General features: G+C 40.5%; 1 protein-coding gene across 3 annotated transcripts in view; it reads right to left on the bottom strand.

Moving 5' to 3' along the window:
- ITPR2 (inositol 1,4,5-trisphosphate receptor type 2) overlaps positions 1 to 18,673 on the bottom strand; it is a gene marked incomplete at its 5' end in the record, with an annotated part of 263,069 nt that overhangs the window by 72,777 nt on the left and 171,619 nt on the right. For all 3 annotated transcript variants that reach the window (XM_084279428.1, XM_084279429.1, XM_084279430.1), the window contains 5 exons: positions 1,774 to 1,974; positions 2,902 to 3,158; positions 3,754 to 3,937; positions 5,220 to 5,407; positions 6,956 to 7,064. In XM_084279428.1, the coding sequence (XP_084135554.1) occupies positions 1,774 to 1,974; positions 2,902 to 3,158; positions 3,754 to 3,937; positions 5,220 to 5,407; positions 6,956 to 7,064 (939 nt within the window). The remainder of the gene's footprint in view (positions 1 to 1,773; positions 1,975 to 2,901; positions 3,159 to 3,753; positions 3,938 to 5,219; positions 5,408 to 6,955; positions 7,065 to 18,673) is intronic.

The following is an 18,673-nucleotide window of genomic DNA, read 5'->3' as shown; positions in this document are numbered from 1 at the left end:
ACAAGGGCCCAGAACTTGAAAGACCTTGTAACAGCAACAAATCCCCCCCAGCCAAAGCAGAGCAGCCTGAAAACGTGCCACAGGATGTGCTGAGGGAGAGCTGCCTAATACGGAACGAACTCCAACAGCAGCGAAGTACGCAGCCGGAACAAAGGTGGTGCAAGCTAAAACGTGCTCGCGGTGAATCACCCAGGGTCTGGTGGAACAAGGGGTACAAGTCAGAGACAGCAGCCCACCGGAGCACTGCCCGATTCAGCCGAGCACACGTGCAGGGAGACAGGAGGCACGCTTGAATTGTAGGTAGGCACAATCAAATTTGCACACCCAAGTTTTTAATTTGCATTCAGCAGCTAGTATTAACATCGCTGGAGCAGCACGAACTGTTTGCAAAGATCCATTTTTAATTCATGCATCTGGGTATGTCCTGCACAGAAGGACATTTCTGGACGTGGAACTCAAAACTGTAACTATGACCAATGCTACTTCCCAAATGGTTTTACAGCTGACCTACTAAGCCTTGTAAGTAAGCATCAGCTACTCAAGCCCACGGCATTTTTTTCCTAACAGGTTTATAAGGCAACAGGGCAGGAAAAGTTTTCCAGAATGACAGAGAGAGACGAGAAAATGAAAACAAGAGCATGAAGCATTTGCCTCTGAAATACACGGAATCAGACTTGCAGTTGGTGTAAACAAGTATAACTCAAATCCTGAGTGACTTCCCAGCAGGTAGGTCTAAGTAATTAAGTGTAACTAATCATTCCTTCCCACTACCAGTGTTCTTCAAGTAGACTTGTTCTAAGCTAACTTGAAACATTTTTCTTCCACCTCCAGTCCTGTTGTTATTCTTTTTTATATTCTTTCCCCATCCATTAGTGAATCAAATATGACTGCTTAAAATTTAGTCCACTACAGGATTTTTGCTTGTTTGTTTCTAAAGTATTAAGTAAAAGCTGCTGATTACCAGCAATGGCAATAATAGCACACTGCACTTCATTTGTGCGTGTTAATGAAGTATCATTAATATTGCATCTATTTTTGCAGCTATGTCTGGTATCAAGAATAGATAGCCTCTTAAATATTGCCCACTGTGATTTTCCCATTGCTAAATCTGACATTTCATCCACCTTGACCACTTTACTACAGTTCTCTTCACATCAAGTATAGCAGCATGTGACTACATTCTTTACCTTTCTATACTGCCTCAGCACGGCACTACAGAGACATCTACCAAAAGTCACAGCTACATGACTTAAAAAGACTGCAACAAGGAAGGCACAGCAGATTAAAAGCATGATCTTTAGTCTCATCCATTTTACTAGTGATACCATAATTAAAGATTCTGATAGGTAGTATAGCAGGACAGTAAGTTAAACTTTGTGGTATTTATGTGCATTAAAGAAAGTAAATGTTAGCAACCTATATAAACACCAGAAAAAGCAACATGTGAGGAAAAGAAGAAAAGAAGATTACACATGCAATGCACTTCCACAACTGTGACTTGAAATCCAGTCTCACCAAGTGAGGTTGAAGCCATGGACACACTGACATAAGACATTAAACTCTCTGCAAAAGGACTGGAAGCCCAGCATGTAAGCAGACATACTACAGGAAGAAGCTATACCAAGTTCTGACTTCAAAGGATTGCTCAGGTCTTACGAATGCTTAAAACGTGTTAAGCCTAGCCATAGCTGTTACAAGTGAATTTATGTTATTAAGAACACTGAAGGGTTTATGATAAGCACACAGATACCACACATTCAAGTTGAGCCCTACCTGATTTTCATGGCATGGACCCTGGCAATATTCAGTCAAGCTTTCCAGCGTCTGGTTCACAAGAGCCACATTCCTCTCATTGATGTAAAGCCCCAGTAAGCCCAGTCCTCCTGTCGTGCTTCCACAGATACAGTCCAAAAACTGAAGGGTCTCACAAACGAGGTTGTAATTTGTTTTGTTGTTCTGATGTCTCAAAAAATTCTGGTGGATGGAGAAAAAGAACACCAAAAAAACCTCAACAAAACCCCGAGAGAGTTAGAGTCAAGTCAAACACAGAGTCTTTTGCGTTAAAATATCGAAGAGCACAATTTACAACCACATGACCGCTGTACCTTAGGCACTGAAGTAGACTACACTGCAGAGAAAGCATATTATGCCCTAGTGCAGCAGTTGAGAACCTTATCTGATTAAATCAGTAGAGAAAAAAGGGCTTTGGAAAGTGAACTTTGCAAACATCTGCACTGGCCTTAAACATCTTATCTACATCCGGCCTATATCCCCTGCCCATCTTTTTATTACAACCCTTCTCTTGGAAGCTTCTTGCCCCACAGCTGAACAGGTAGAGCGGCACATTACGGCTCCTCCTCCGTCAGTGTGTCAGCACAGAGCTTAGCACAGCTTAGTTCAAAGCACCCCCGACACTGCTGTGAGGGTCAGTGCTGCTGGTCACGGCACTGAGATATATTTGCAGAAAATTAATTTTGCAAGCGTTGCTCTGGGGAAAGCAATTTCCATCAGAGGAACTGATAGCAGGGACACTAAAGCCTTCAATCATACTTAATCAAGAGCAGTACCCAAACTTTGCCCAGAAACTTCCTGCAGCCTTCAAGCTTGTGGTAAGAGACCCACCACTTGTGCACAGAAAACACACGAATGGAGATGCAGGTGGTTCTCAATTCCACGTCTCTATGCCGCAGCCCCCAGGCAATTCTGAGGGCAGAAACATGAACTCAACCAGAGCATGCAAGTGGTGCTCAGAAAGGGTTATTTTATCCTTTGGACCAAAAGAACAACATTTCAGACACCCTTATTCTGTGACAGGGGCCAGACACAGGCATGTTTGTCTTCCCTTATGAAGTTCCAGCTCCTGCAATATTTCTTTTGGAGCTCAGCTCAAAAACACTTTACCTGGAGCTCTCGGTTGTGGTTCTCACACAGCAGCTGAAGAAATCTCAGTATTGGCTGCATGATTGCAATGGCAGGGCTCATGATCGCTTCTTCTGTGGACTTCTCTTCTGCATTTGCAGCATCTGCTCCTGAGCCCATAAGATCTATTTCTGGGTCCATTTCTCTTCTGTACACAGAGTAAGCCTTGGATGTTGCAGAAGATGCTTCTGTTAACTGTCCTTTCATACCCTCTTTCAGATGCAGGGTTGAATCCTTCACTGAAAATAAGACAATTTTTCTTCATTTTTTAAACTCTTTCTCCTCGTTTGATTAAACAATAAGAAAACAATAATAATGAATGCAACTTTTTCTTTGTTGGTGCCTAACTTTTCGAAGACCTCTAGGCAACTTACAAAGAATATCAAAGCAACATTCATGCAGGGATAGCATGTTCCAAATAAACCACAAACCAGAGTGAAACAGAACATTAAAACAAAAAGCCCTACTATTTCTCTCCCATATACAATAAATGATGAGAACAATGGAAGGACCACAGGGTGGGAAATCAGTTCCTGTGCCTGCTCTTGTGAAATAGCCCCATTAGCAGCAGCCTCTACTCCCGCTTCTCTGAAAATATGGTTCTATATCTTCTCCTGGTGTAAACTGGCTTAGCCTCACTGATTTCCTCAAAGCTAATTCCTTGCAACCAGCCTAAGAGATTGACTATAATTTAGAGAAGAACAGGCAAAAGATGCAGATTAGCAATGATTAGTATTAAAGCTTATTGACCAACGCAGCATAGTACTGGTGGTGCAGTGCATATGGTTTGAGTGCAATGCACCTCTCCCCTCCTTTGCATGGGTGCCTTCTTACCTCTCTTTTTGGGAACAGATATGGTTAGGTCACTATCATCATCTTTCTTTTTGCTCCCCAAATCAGTAGTGTTCACTGTCACTGTCGATCTTATCTCCTGCTGAGCAGCTTTCATGCGGTCATAGAGGACTTTGAAGAATTTTTCTGACTTTTTTTGCTCCTTCAGTTGCTGGTAGGTCGAATACTGTAAAAACCATATTTTTTAGATATCAATCCTCCAAGGAAGAAGAAATACAAAAACACACTATTTTTTTGTGAAAGAAATGATGAGTAATTACTTCACTTACACAGAACAAATGCTGACCACTGCCTGACCAGTTCTTTCACAGTGATATACAAGGCTGGTAATAAAGATTGATGATAACATTTTTAAATTTGGATAAAATGGTGAACACTGCTGTTTGCAATCTTTTAAAATGTCGCAATATTATACTTGAAGTTAAATTACTCTGTGACACTCTCAATTTCTCCGGGCACTCTAGAGTTACAATATTCCATCTACAAATAATAGTGAAAAGTATTTGTTATTATGCAATGACAGGAGGAAGCATGAAACATCTAACATATAATATTATAGCTTACATCACATACATTTTTTGTCTTCACACAGAATTGGAATTAGTATTTCAGATTATTAAGTCAGTCCCATAGCATCACTGTCAAGCAGGCTGCATACCATTTCAAAGAGTTTGCAAACTCTATCTTAAAGCCTTTTACAGCCCCAAACAAGCCATTTTAGAAAGCTGCAACAAAATCTCACTTCTTTAACATTTTCTGACAGTCTACAAGGTTCACATTTGGTATTATCTTTTCTATAAATTAAAGATACAGGATAGGATTCCTCCCATTTGACTTTTACAGTCTTGCAGTGAGGTATAAGTTGGTTATTTAGGCTCCCTTTACAAGCCACGAGAAGATATAGGGAAATGCAGGGAGTGATTCATACCATCTCTCCTCTCTTATGATAACTCTGCTGATCATGGAGTATGAATAAACTATCATCTCATTTGACTAAAGCTGGGAGAGAGGAGTGTCATTCACAAACCCCAGAATCTATAGTTTAAAGCAGTTCTTTTTCTTCTCAAATGGCCAGTTTTTCTCTCTTTGGAGATTTTGATACATGATTCTAAACTTTTTCAGAAAACAATGCTATTGCTATTATACACTTGAAAGTATTGCGATTTTTAATTTTACAAAGAGAGCTATGAAATAACCAGAGATAATGCTCATATGGCAAAGACCAGATTAAAAGCAGCACTGTGCTACATAGAAACAGTGGAAAAAGGTTTCCTTCTACTGAAGGGTCTACACTATGAAATACTGCATAATAACAGGGAACGATTACACTTGTCATAGAGCGATACGTATCGTAATGATAAACTTCCACAGAACTCACAGCAAAAAGTTTGTGTCCAGACTACATGCATTTGAAAACCAAGATGTGAAGAAGTAAATGAAGTAAGTACCTGTGTCTGCGTATTTCCACCCTCAAGCAACGCAATACCAAGCAAAATGCCTTCTGAGAAAATTCTGTCATTTTTGGTGTTTACTATGACATCTATGACTAGTTCCGACGCACCCTCTTTATCCAGGAGGCACTGAATATCAAACATGGTCACCCCAGACTTATCTGAGTCTTGTCCTGAAAATCCACCTGCAAATGAGATAAATACATGCCATTCATGTTTGTTTCACATATGTATATGAAAATGAATCTACTACTAATAATAATAATTAGACTTATGCTGAGACCAGCAATGTAATGTATTTCATTTTGAAATTCCATTTGAGGCCAAATTCTACTTGATACAAACAAGAATTTTGTGTGAAACTGCGATGCTGGGCACCAAGAAGTAAAACAAAACCCTGAACCATTGTTCCAACTTGATATTGTCCACTGACCCCCACTTTAATTCCACCACTACTTATGCTAAACTGTGCGTATGATCAGTGCTCTGAGACCACTTCTAACTCTGCTTTTCAATCCCAGGCCTAATCTATACACAGACTGGGCACTGGTAAATCCACTTTGGTTACGGGTATGACCTTCCAGCTAAAAGCTTTTCCTGATAGAACTCCTAGATCTTTAATATCACAGTTATGTTCTTTAAGAACAGAGACTTGAATCAATCCAAATTAAAGGTGTGGGTTTAAGGAATTTTGTTTGTATTGCCTTGTTAAATCCATCAAATTTTATTATCACAGATTATATAATCTTTCCTACTATGCTTACTTTTATACAGACATAACTTCATCTACTTCATTAGGAAAAATATAGTACTGCTTTAATCAGTTGCTTTGATTAAACAGATTAAAATGGATCAGACTTTGTGATGATGTTATATGCACACACACACTTTTTAGAGACAGAATGAAAAATACAGTAAATCCTTACTTTCCTGTTTGTTAGGGAGCAAAATCTGGTGTACAGGATATAAAGACTATGAACATTTCCAGTGTCTACACTGAAACAGTCGAGTGGGATCAGTAGGGTAACATTTGAAACTGCCCACTAATATGGGCACATCTCTACTATGTTCTGAAAATGCCATGGCAAGTATTTTGACCTGTCTCTATACCTAGCTTCTGCCTCATTTCCTATGATACACGTCATTTAGGGTTTCCTCAGAAATCACCCTACTTCTTGCACATGGCATTTAGAGCGGGTTCATCAGAGTCTTGCCCAGTAAAGTTGTTACAAGGCCTGAAACGTTTTGCAGTCTCTTGAGGAAATCTGTTCCATTGCCTGACTAGTGTCTTTGTGAGAAGCATTCCTTATATCTTACTTTTAAAAAATATATAAATAAAGGATCTGGAGTTTAAAAAAATATTCTTAGTTTCCAGAAACAGCAACTTCTTTGTTTAAATGTTTTGTGCTTTGTTGAATTTCTGGATGTCGATGAACTGACAAATTAAAATGATGTTACCACTGATGGACCTGAATTGAATGACTGATCAGGAAGGGGGAGAGGGGAAGATGGGGAAAGCCCCTGCCTCAGTACTGCCAAATGTACACCAGCCACCTGGAGACAGCTGCGTGCAACTTAAAAATAGGAAAAGTCTGATACTCCCCGTCCTCTGACTGGTTACAAAATGCATTTGATTTATTTACCAACTGAATCCCTGGGGTATTTCCAATGTGCCTATTAGAAAAAACGGTGCTGCTAATTTTGTTCTCTTTAAATGATCTGTGTTGATTTACCTCCCACTTGTGCAGTTTTGCTGTAGCTGGCAGACAAAGGCCCATTCATACCACTTCCATATTCTCCTTTAAAGTAGCGGTATAGGAGTATTTTCCTTAAAGTGTTGCCCTTTAAGAGAGAGATAAAAATAGAAGAAATCAGAGTTGTGGCCAAGCTCCTTTGTTTGAACAGCAAGCTGTTTAACATAGAAACATAATTTATTAGGTCTTTCCGTTATAATTAGTAAGCAGAAAAATAGCAAAGTTGTCCGGAAAACAAATATCCAATGGTCTTATCTAACAAATCTCAATGGAAGAAAGCTAAAATACTGTTGTTTAAACTTTCTTTGAAGTTTCTTTTAAAGTTATTGATTATAAATCAAATACCTCCACCTCTGTAATTTTTACTGGCTGTCTTTAAGATGTGTACATTCAAACAAAATCTACAAAGAGCCAGTGCTCTGCAGTCAGCGTGTCCGTGCCCTACCCTGCCACAGCAGTACTTTCTTCCTATTTTCTGCAGCTGAGTAGTATCACTCCCTTTTCTCTGATCTCAGATAATCCAGCTGATCATCTGAAAGAAGCCACATCACATGAAATATTAAAACACAGATATGACATTTGATAGAATAGCTTAAAAAGCATTCTCTGTGTCTCCTTGTTCCTTTACTTCCAAAACCACAACCAGTCACAATTTGCATGCAGCTCTCTGAAGATCTTCCCTTTCATTCTGCCTATGTTCTGTAACACAAGACACACTGAATTAAGAGTGGGGGTACCAATTACTTGGTGGGTTTATTTTGCCTTCAGTCTCTGGAGAACACCTGCAGTCAACACTCAGCTTTACAGAGGCAGTAGGTGACACAACAACTGTGGGTGTATGTGTAACCTAAGATTTTAGGAACAAAAAAAAGTACTGCAAGGCCTCTGACCATTACCACAAAAGGGGAAAAACTGTTCACTTCAACAGCTTGGCAGTAAAATGGGATGACTTATTCCTTACTTTTACTCACCTATTGGCTTTAATGGAAAACAAGTGCTTAAAAATCCAAGCATCAGAAGCAGTCGCAGTACCTACCAGCTCACCAGTACCTGCACATTAGTGCAGCAGTCAACTTTTCAACCATAATATCTCTGTGTCCACCACGTACAGCAAGCAGTGTGGACACAAGTCCCAAAACCACCTCGAGACGTGCAACTCACATTCCCACTTCTCTGCTAACTTAGCAATATTTCCAAGTGCGACCACATGCCACGGTGGGGCTTCACCGCCACATGAACCTCAAGGACAATGAGCTTGTCCACCTCAAACAAGTGCCAGAACACAGTATTTGGTGTGCACAGCCTGACAACACAAAACAGCCATTCTTTCCTAGTTCTTGTATTTTCATGGGGTGTTTTCATAGTACTCTATACAGAATTCCCTCAAACAGCCAAAATAAGTGCAAGGCCTACAGTAAACTATCAAAAGCCATGAATACAGTGGCTGCAAGAAAGAAAGAAAGAAAGAAAGCATGACCTACACTTCTGTGGTGCCAGGGAATTTATTAGGTGGATTTTCCAGGTGAACTACACCAGCCTGATATATGCTACAGGGGAGGTCAAAGAATCAGAAGTCTCTGATGATGTCACACGGACAGATTTCCTTCCCAGCCTAGTTTGTGATGGGGTTTAACACTGCATCGAGGTGTGATATGCATCAAGAAGGTATATTAGCCAAGTTTGTAAGAGATTTCAAGATGGCTAAGAGCACCAGCTCCTCCTGTTCAACATCCTGTCCCCAGCTGTGACCAAACTCCAGTGTCTTATCAGAAAAATGAGCTTCATTTTCCACACCTCCTGAAGAAGCCAAACATATTACTGAGCAGGGAAAACTTCACACCAGAACTGAGAAACACGGACTCTGAACCAGGACGAAGACCCTTTCCAAACTCTCTCAGGCATATATATCACAAAATCAAAAAATTCAATCACACAAATAAGATCATAAAGCAGAAACCCTTCATAACACCACACTAGGACCCAATGCAGAATGGGCACTGCACTGAGACAAGATCTTTCAATCAGAAAGGCTGGCATTTGCCATACCACTTGATTAACCACTCAGCTTGAAGCAACATCCTCAACCAACAATCTATGCAGTCTCCCAATGACTAACAAAGCACCATGGTAATTTATATAAACAGTCACAGCGCAGTCACGGGAAGAAACACCAAAAGCCATCTATATATAGTTAAGAATAATACCCATGGTCACAAGCTTTGTTGTTCAATCAAAACAGCCTTTATTTTATCAGAAAGAATGTTCAAGACCATGAAATAGCATTTGACTAATAAACTGAATGATTTAGCACTTGGGTCTTGCTGTCTGGAAGTAACTGTTGGAACATCTCAGATCTTTTTCCTGCCTCATTACCTTCAAAGACATCAGGAGGAGTGATATGAAGGCTTTTCTCGAGTGTGCTATGGAAGAGGGAATCCTGCTCCACTCATACTCAAACTAAGGCATGGACTTCACTTCTTGTCCTAAGGAGCAAGTCTCAATCAGTAAGATTCCTCCTCTCTCTCATTCCCTCCCTCAACCTCCCACAAATCCAGACAACACTTACAGTTCTCAGAAGTCAAAGAGTCAAAAGTCAAGGACACTGCATTTGAAAAGTGGGAATGTGGTGGAATCTCTGCTTTGCCTGCCAGCTGTGACAAAAACGCATCCTCAGGCTCAGCCCACATATTTGCAAGGTCAGCTGGGATCTTCATCCCCTTTGTGATGACCTTGGGCAGCTACACAACTTGCCCAAGTCTTGTGAAATTAGCTGCCACTACAAAGAGCAGAAGAGCCCAGAGGTAGGAACCAGAGTTGAGAAATGCACAAATGCTCATGCAGTGTATCAGAAAGGCCTGTCACCTCCAGCACGTAACTGTGTGAGGCATCATGCTAGGAAATACTGGGAGGACCCTGCTCCCAGAAAAAGAGGGGTGATCCTGCTGGTGTACATGTCCAGCTTTTATGGGAACGTCAAAAAACGTAGTCAAGAACAGCCCCGTCACGTGGATGGGACAAACTGCTGCCAGGGTGAGACAGCCACGCCACTGATGTCCTTGTAAACAGTTTCCTAACTTAGTACAGCCACAAAATTAGTATTGCCCAAAAGCAAATGATCACAGCAGCAGCATGAATAAGCAGTCTGCAGCAACTATTACTGACACTCCCATTAGTGAAGCAGAGGCCAAAAATAAAAGCAGACTCGGCAGCACAGCGCTATCTTCCCCAACGAGGTTTCTACACATGGCAGGAGTCCCGACCTTCCCCGCTGAATCTCTCCCCTGCTGGCTACAATACACGTTCTTTTATACCACTTATTAGGGTATGGAAGTGGCATGTAAACATCACTCAGCTGACTGCAATCCTTCTATAATGGCTAGGACATTGTATAGCTTTGAAAAAAACACAATGAAACATAACAGTCTTATTGTTGCCCATGAATACCGCTGCATTGTCTCTAACAAAAGCTAGGATAAAGACTGAGGACACAAGAAAGCAACAACTGGTTATTGTTGTTGCAGTTTTAAATAGCTAGGGATTGACAGACAAAAGTTTCCAATAGGGAAAAATTATTCCAATAGGAACATGTAGACACAAACAAATTACGTTTTCTCACCCCGTATTTCATTATACTACTTGGTCTTTAAACTTGATTTAAATGCCTCAATACAATGCTTCATTCACTTTCCTTCTCCGAGCCTGCAAAAGGCTGGTTCTGCATAGGGATGGGGTGTGAGAGGGGGGAGAGCAAAGGCTGAGGGAGGTACAGAAGGCTCCTCGTGGATACCTGCATCAGCACCAGCTCAATGCGTAACACTGCCAAAATCTATTTGTACTGTCTCACATAACTGTGCCCACTTCTTAAGGAACTGGGATGGTATTTATGATGTTCAGAAGGCTGAACTGGGTGGTCTGGTGATCTCTTCTGGTTTTCACTCGGCATTAAAACAACCAAGTGGAAATGTGCAGATTATCAGTGGTACTACAGAATGCACAGCCGTGTCCAACAGATATTTCTGTGTCACAGCGGGTGAGGTGTAAGTATACCTGTCATTCCAAACAGGTCGGGGCTTGTGCAGTTTGCTTAGAGAATTTGCTTTGGAGCGGTAGAATTTTTGCATTGAGGTGCTGAAGTTGTGTCCAAAGAAGAGCAACGAAGCTGGTGAGGGGTCTCAAGAACAGGTCTTATGAGGAACAGCTGAGGGAACTGGGAATATTTAGCCTGGAGAAAAGGAGGCTGAGGGGAGACCCTTATCAGTCTCTACAGCTGCCAAAAAGGATGTCGCAGCTGGGTGGGTGTCGGTCTATTCTCTCAAGTAATAAGTGATAGGAGAAGAAGAAATAGCCCCATGTTGAGCCAGGGACACATTACGAAAAAATTCTTCACCACAAAGTTTATCCATCAGTGGACCAGGCTGCCCAGGGAAGTGGTTGAGTCATCATTCCTGGAGGTATTTAAAAGACGTGTAGATGTGGCACTTGGGGACGTGGTTTAGTGGTGGACTTGGCAGTGCCAGGTTAACGGTTGGACTTAATGAGTTCAAAGGTCTTTTCCAATCTAAAGTATTCTACGTTGTGATTATACTCTGGTATTAGTCCAGGAGGATGCATGGCATTTGGGCATGTAAAATCTTCAGATCTGAACAGCTCACACCCAAGTATGACAGAGGAGCTGGCGGGGGTCACTCATCTGCTAATACAGGTTTTCAGAAAGTTTGGAGCAGTGGGAACTGGGAGAACTTGAACATGCAATGACAGTCTTAAAAGTACACAGGAATACTTTTCTACTCTCTCCTGATAGCAAGCCCATTGCACTGAGTTTGGTATCAGTTCTGGGAAAAAAACAAAGGAATGGCTGATTTTTACCTCCATTAATAAAAAATGGAAGGAAGCAACTATAAACTATAATACTGGCATCGTGCTCTAATAATTGCCTCAAAATGGGTTTAAGGAAAATACACCTTCTCACACTTCCAAAGATTACCTTCTGGCTTTGGTAATAATGAAAATATCACCCTGGTGAAGTTTGATAAATTGGTGGTGTAGCACAATCCCGTAAGGCAATTTTTTTTTTATTAAGTAACCCCACAAGGATAATTACCGAATGGCTTTTAACAGCCAAGTGATTGACAGAATTCAACATGCAATTTAAAGCAAGAAATCATAAACAAGTAAATGGGCTTGTAATGGGCAACTTCATGGAATACTTACTGTCTGCCTGATTTTTTTTTTTTTTTTAATGAAACAGAATACAGAAAATAATTACTAACAGCATTTAGAAAGGACACAAGAACAACAGGGGATGAGGTCCAGTCACTGATAACAATTTAGGCATCATTTATTAAACAGACTAGACGCAAACATTATAAGCCTCATTACGTCCAATCCTCTGCATGTCTAGTTATAGAAGTAGTAACAAGAAAATGCCAAACACCACAAAACGGTGGTGTTTGTTGTAGGATACAACAACTCTGGGGGAGAACCTAAGATCTTAGAAAAAAATCAGTGGAATGATAACTCCCCAACATCCCATGACCCTGGAAAGGGTAAGATGAGGGACTTGTGAGACTACCTTACTTCTCCATAAGCAGGGGCATGTTGCTGTAGGAGTACTGCGTCACAAGTTGGTGTCCACAATTCAAGAAGGAGGCTGGAAAACTGGATGAGGTTTGGAGAAGCTCCATCAGAGTGATTAGAGAATAAAACATGCCTTCTCATCAGAAATTCAAGACTCTCAATCTACTGAGCTTATCAGTCTAAACATGAACTAGATGAACTCTGTTTCTGACTATCTACATGAGAAACCTGATAATGGATGACTTCAGTCTACAAGATAAAGGCATAAGGCATGCTGGTGAGAAGCTGAAAACAGAGAAATTCAGCTAGGAAAGAGGTAGAGGCAGTTGACTTACTCAGGTTGTGGGTTATGATTTATATTTTTTTTTTAAATATACACAACAGTAATGGCATTTAGCTATTCCAACAGCTTAAGAAGAGCTGTGACAGTCTCTGCTGCTGGCAGTTACTAAATCACGTATAGGTGGCTTCTGAGACAGAAACTATTTGCAGATCTCATGGTCTACATTAGGAAAACAAGCTAGGTGACAAAATTACGTGATCTCACATAATCCATGAAGGCATCACGTCACCTTTACCTGTAGTAAATACAGATGAGGTTAGAAGCCTGGATTTCCATGAAGGCTCTTTAAAACCCATCTATTTCTACACGTTTTTGCTCATAATTTATAAATTAAATTTATATAAGCTTATTTATATACATATATATTTTTATATATTTAATTTATTCTGTTTGGTCTGAATGTCTACTTCAGACATTTTTTTGTCATTTGTCACCCATTTTCACTCTATTTTGTTCCCTTATTTCCTTTGAGATGAAACATGGTAGAGGAAAGGTAAGTTTTTTGCCAATGACTTCTGCAAAGATGCCAATGATGCCAGTATGACCCTTCAAATTATGATTCAACCTTCTCTTGAAATGTAAGATGGCACAAACATCTTCTCAAGTGGATCACCTGATCACTGGATCAAGTGATGGACACAGCTACCACACACACACTGTTGCACAAGCATGAACTTGGAAGAGAGACCCAGAGTCCTGACTCCTACTATGTCCATGAAGTGGAAAATTTCTGTCTTCATGTTGCCAGCAAGTTCTTGGGGGCTTGTGAGTTAGTGGAGGTTGTTTGTTCTGGGGGGTTGTTTGCTTTCAGTGAGCTTTTTCCTGGTTTTGATCTTTTTACAACAAGATGTCTTCATGGCCAGCTGACAGTCAAAATTAATATATTTTCACCAGTAAACTAAGACACCCAACAGCAGAGTTATTTGCACACAGGGGTGTTTACTCACCCCAGGAAAAAAACCCACTTCTAAATATGAGGTTGGGTCCAGCTGGTGCCCAGCTCTGCTTCCACTAAAATTAGCGGGAAATTTGCCAGCGACTTCAGTAGAAGGAGCAGACACATTGCTTGCCTGGCAAAAGTTTTTATAAAAGTTTAAAAAGGAAAAAAAACCCTAAAAACCAACCCAACCCAAAATATGCACCAGACTTCACGACACAGTTTTCTTAGGAGAGCAGAACTGGCCACCCACACCTCTCAGCTGTCTCTCATTAGGCAGAGACGCCCCACATTTTAAATGTGCCATTGTTCAATCCTACACAAATCTGGTATTAATCCACTTGCCTTAATACAAATTGTCTATGTTGCAAAAGCTAACTGATAAACCTGAGGCTGTAACTCATGCAGAGATTCACTAACATGGTCAAAGAAGAATAAGCACAAACCCTCCCTAAACCAAAACCACTCAGAGTAGTTAGCTGATTTAGCTGTCTTTCAATTCTTCCTTCCTTTGCAGTTCCAGGTTCCATAGCAAGCTTGAAGCTTAAGTGCCAAAATATTGCAAAACAAATGCTATTGGCAGTCTATTTTCAATATGGATAGTGAGAAATGTACTGGACACATTGCAAGAAAACCAGTTTTTGCCTGGTAACTGTCCAATTTTGCACCCTGAAGAAACTCAGGGAAGTGTCATATTAAAAGAAAGAAAAAAAGTGTCTCCACTATGAGTGCAGCAGGAGAAAAAAAGAATCTGTTTGGATTAGTGAAAATCTCAGCATCAAGGCGTTCCGACTTGGAGAAGAAAACATTTTTAAAGTACAGCTTGATTTTGTATTATTATGAAATTTTACTGTTGACTGATAAAATACTACTAGCTGTCAAATGTCCATTTATTTTTGTCCAAATACAAGACCTCTACATATAGTCAAGGCATTTGTTTACATAGAACAGGTCTTTGTTGTGGGCAAATATTATTGTTAATCTGTCACTTGTTCGGTTGCTGGTACCATGACATGGTTTCCATCTGCAGTTATAAACTGTGCCTTACAAAGCAGATCTTGCTTGCACCTATGCAATTTTTCCTTCACAACTTTCTCCAGCACAAGGCAAAATAACCCAAGTTCTCCACCACTGAAAGAAAACAATGTCAGATTTGATCACGATTATTCCGAAGCGTTTACAACTGCACCATCAATAACACACTGTAGAAAAAAGACCAGATCTGAAAAGCGTAATTTTCAAAGACTAAAATTATCTAACTCTTATGCTGCAGGGGGTAAACTTTCAAAGTGATGCACAGGGAGTTATACACACAAATCCTATTATTTGGTAACAGGATTTCTGTGTGGAACTCCCCTTGCTCTGCAAGAAAAATTTACCCCTAAGTGTCCTAATATGAATATTTACCAAAACAGACACTTAATTTCCAAATGCATACCTATGAGCACTACTATGCTTTGACATTTTAAGAGCAATTTGAAGCAGGTAGGTAGCAAAGGGAAAAAAATAATAGAAGTGGCCATGTAGTCCTTTCATTACATTATTCTGTTTCATCATGTTGCTATTATGTTGAACTTCAAAGCCAAAGCGTTACAAATACCGGATTTAGTAGATAAGGGATGCACTGCCTGTCCTGTTTTGAATTAGACAGGCTCGGATCTTCACTTGGTGTCTCAGGATTTTCAAAGTGGCTCGGGAAGCACTTCTGTATTTCAGCTTTCACCTGCTCATTTTTACCCACCACCAGCTCCCCTGAGTTCTCAACTTCATCCTTGCCCATTAGTAAAGACTGATGAAGACACTTCAGAAGTTCAGAATTTCTCCTCAAGCACTCCAGGTACTAATGTCACCGCTTATGTTTGATAGAACCTATAGATTTTCTAAACCAGGCTATCAGGATTATTTTGCAATCCAGTTTACCTAGCCTCTGGAAATTTTTCAATGGATTTGACGTGAGTTCTGGGTTGTAACAATACCAAATGAGCACTCCATGATTTGGGGTTTTACTGTGGAAATGTCATTATGCTGTGACCTGTGCCACTTTCTCCAATACATGCAAATATTCTCAATTATTAGCAATTATTTGGCTAGAACTTCTCTGTATGCCTATATGATTAACAATAAATATACTGATATTAAAAGGAACTAATTCTCAGTATTTACAACCTGACAAAATAATCAGGAGGTGTGCACCCTGCCTCAAATCAACCCCCAGACCTCATCAAACCAGACCTGCCCGAATGCCGCAACACGCGGTGTGTGCAACCGCCGGTTCTGTCCTCCCGGGATTTACAGGTGTGTGTTTGGCAGTGATCAGCAACCCTATCTTACAGCCCCTGAGAACTAGCCTGGCAGAATGACCACACACCTCGTGCCCCTTGCGCTCTCAGATGAAAACAGATACCAAACTACTGCTGATCTCCTGGACTTCCAGGCATCAATGAGGAAACCAAGAGTGTGCGCGTGTGTATGTGTGTGTAACTCCCAAGTATACTTCATTTTTAGGTCTTTAAAGACTGCACAAAATTAGGCCTTAAACAGCTTAAAAGGAAAGACCTGAATTTACTTTAAATTCTTGAAAGGCCAACATAGAAAGCTGGGCCAAGTGGTAGATAGAAACATAGTCTTAGCATCTACCCTGCTGGAAAATAAGCACATCAGCTCAAAAGAATGGGCTGGATGGGATGAAGATATAGGATGGGATGTCCTAAGTGCTAATTGCAGTGATAGGCAGATTCTCCCTTCACTCTGCACCACACAGCATGGCAAAGAAAACAAAGCGTCCTCCTCTGTTTCTAAGCAGAGGAGAACAATTCCCACCTGGAGCAAAGCCAGCTACTGCACTGATTTCACAATAGCTATGAAATTAGGAGGCATTCAGGCTAACAGAAAAGTAACACAAAGTTAGACAACACTGCAAATCTAGCACTTGGTTTTTATTAAGCTATCTATTTTGACAGAAATAGTTTAAAAATATTTATAATGCATGTTCCCTGCTTTTATAAAAAGTAGTAGTTTGAAAAATTTCCCAGTATACTTAATAGAGAAGTTTCCATTGATGCCAACTGCATTGTCCTTTTCATGACAGCTGGAACTTCAAACTTAGCACCCACAGTTCTCTGCTTGTATGAAAATTCCAATTCACATAAAAACCAAAGCAAAGCAAAGCAAAAAAACCCAACACCTCCACCCCAACCCCATGCCCCCCTGCCCCCCGAGTTTCTAGTGCTCCTGGTCCCAGGAATAGTACTTGGAAATGTGAAATCTGTGTGGCCAGAGGCAGAAGGCCAGAAAAACAAAAAGAAAAAAAAACAAACCCAAAATATGCTGTTGGGTTTTTGATCATTAAGAAACAAACACCAAAGTAATTTCATCCTTTTTAGGAGCCTGACTCATGACTTTGATGGTGAAAGGTGATAAAGATCAAGTAAATATTAAGCAACCTTTTCCAGCAGATTTGTTCATACCATGTGCTAAGAGGAGTTCAGATCCTTTCTATTGACTCTCAGCAAGGATGTAGCTGCTGACACTGGGCTAGCATCACCAAATGCCGCATCTCCTTGTCCTCAAACAGCAAATCAGTACGTCCTCTGCCAGCAACAGAGCCCGAGTAACTAACAATTAATGGTGATCCAAGATTACCGGGTAAGACCATCACCCTGGAAACAAAGGACGCCTTGCAAAGTATAACAAATGGTAATCTTACAACTAAAATGAAGTTATTGAAGACCTGAGCTCTGCTTCTGTTCTGGCAAAGGTTGTGCTGCTACATGGAAAAGCTGGGCTCTTGGACAACCTGAGCCAAATTTCTTAGGAGGTTGGAAAGAAAGCAGGAATGAGCAATCAGGTTAGGCCAAACTACCTCAACTCCCATTAATGTCATTACTAAGGGAGCAAGCTAAGCACCTGTTCAGGGGCAGTCAGCATAAACCCTGACTTTTACCTACCGATTCACAAAACTGCAGCACCTTGGTGTTGAGGCTGGTCTTTCTTGACATATCTGAAGTTATTACAACAGCACCTCTTCCAAATGATAGACAGACATTCTGATTTTTGAAGGCACCTTTCACCAGGAAAAAACGCTCTGTTTTCAAAGCAGCTCTCAGTCTTCTCTTTTAAATTAGACGCCGATATTAGCTTTCTACTCTTGGAGTCCAAGATTTCATCAGTTCAAACAAATAAACCCAATAACGTCCTGTGAAGGGCGCCATGGAAATAACTCTGACTTTGCGTAACTCTGCAGCAGAAGTTTCATAAACCGTTTCCATTAGCCAAAGTTGCTGAATGAAACGGAAACGTTATTAAGACAGTAACTTTTTTTTTTAATAACTTTTGGAGGTATATTAGCTGTCATGCCAGGGCTCAGTAGCTTCTTAGCTGTAGTCTTATTTTAGGAGTAACAGCAATTTCTAAATGCTAACTTTCACAAGACCAGGAAAAAGTTCTCTTCTAGGTTGAACAGAAAAAAAGCCCCACCAAATTCATGCGACTCTTGAAGCGGTTGAAAAAAAAAATGACCAAAATTTGCTTGAGATTACATCAGCTGTTCAAAGTTGGAGACAAGGGGGAGATGAAGACACATTTTCATGAAGCTGTCTCAGCTTTTCACGTTCCAACTACTAAAAGACAGATTCATGTTTATATAAAATTTAATATGCAAGCTGTTCACCAATAATGTTAAAATGCCCCTTTACATTTAATATTTGCTAAAATTGCTGAGTTATTTATGTCAGCGATAAGACTGCTGCACATGTGCAGTAGCTGTTTCATCATAATATATTTTAGCATACATTTATTATGAAGCTGTTGGCATTACGATGCCTAAATTTCTGTTGCTTCC

The sequence above is a fragment of the Gallinula chloropus genome, assembly GCF_964237585.1.
Source record: "Gallinula chloropus genome assembly, chromosome: 1".
NCBI classification, from domain to species: Eukaryota; Metazoa; Chordata; class Aves; order Gruiformes; family Rallidae; genus Gallinula; species Gallinula chloropus.
Note: the sequence above shows the minus strand (reverse complement) of the source record. Positions and strands in the feature narration are given on the sequence as shown.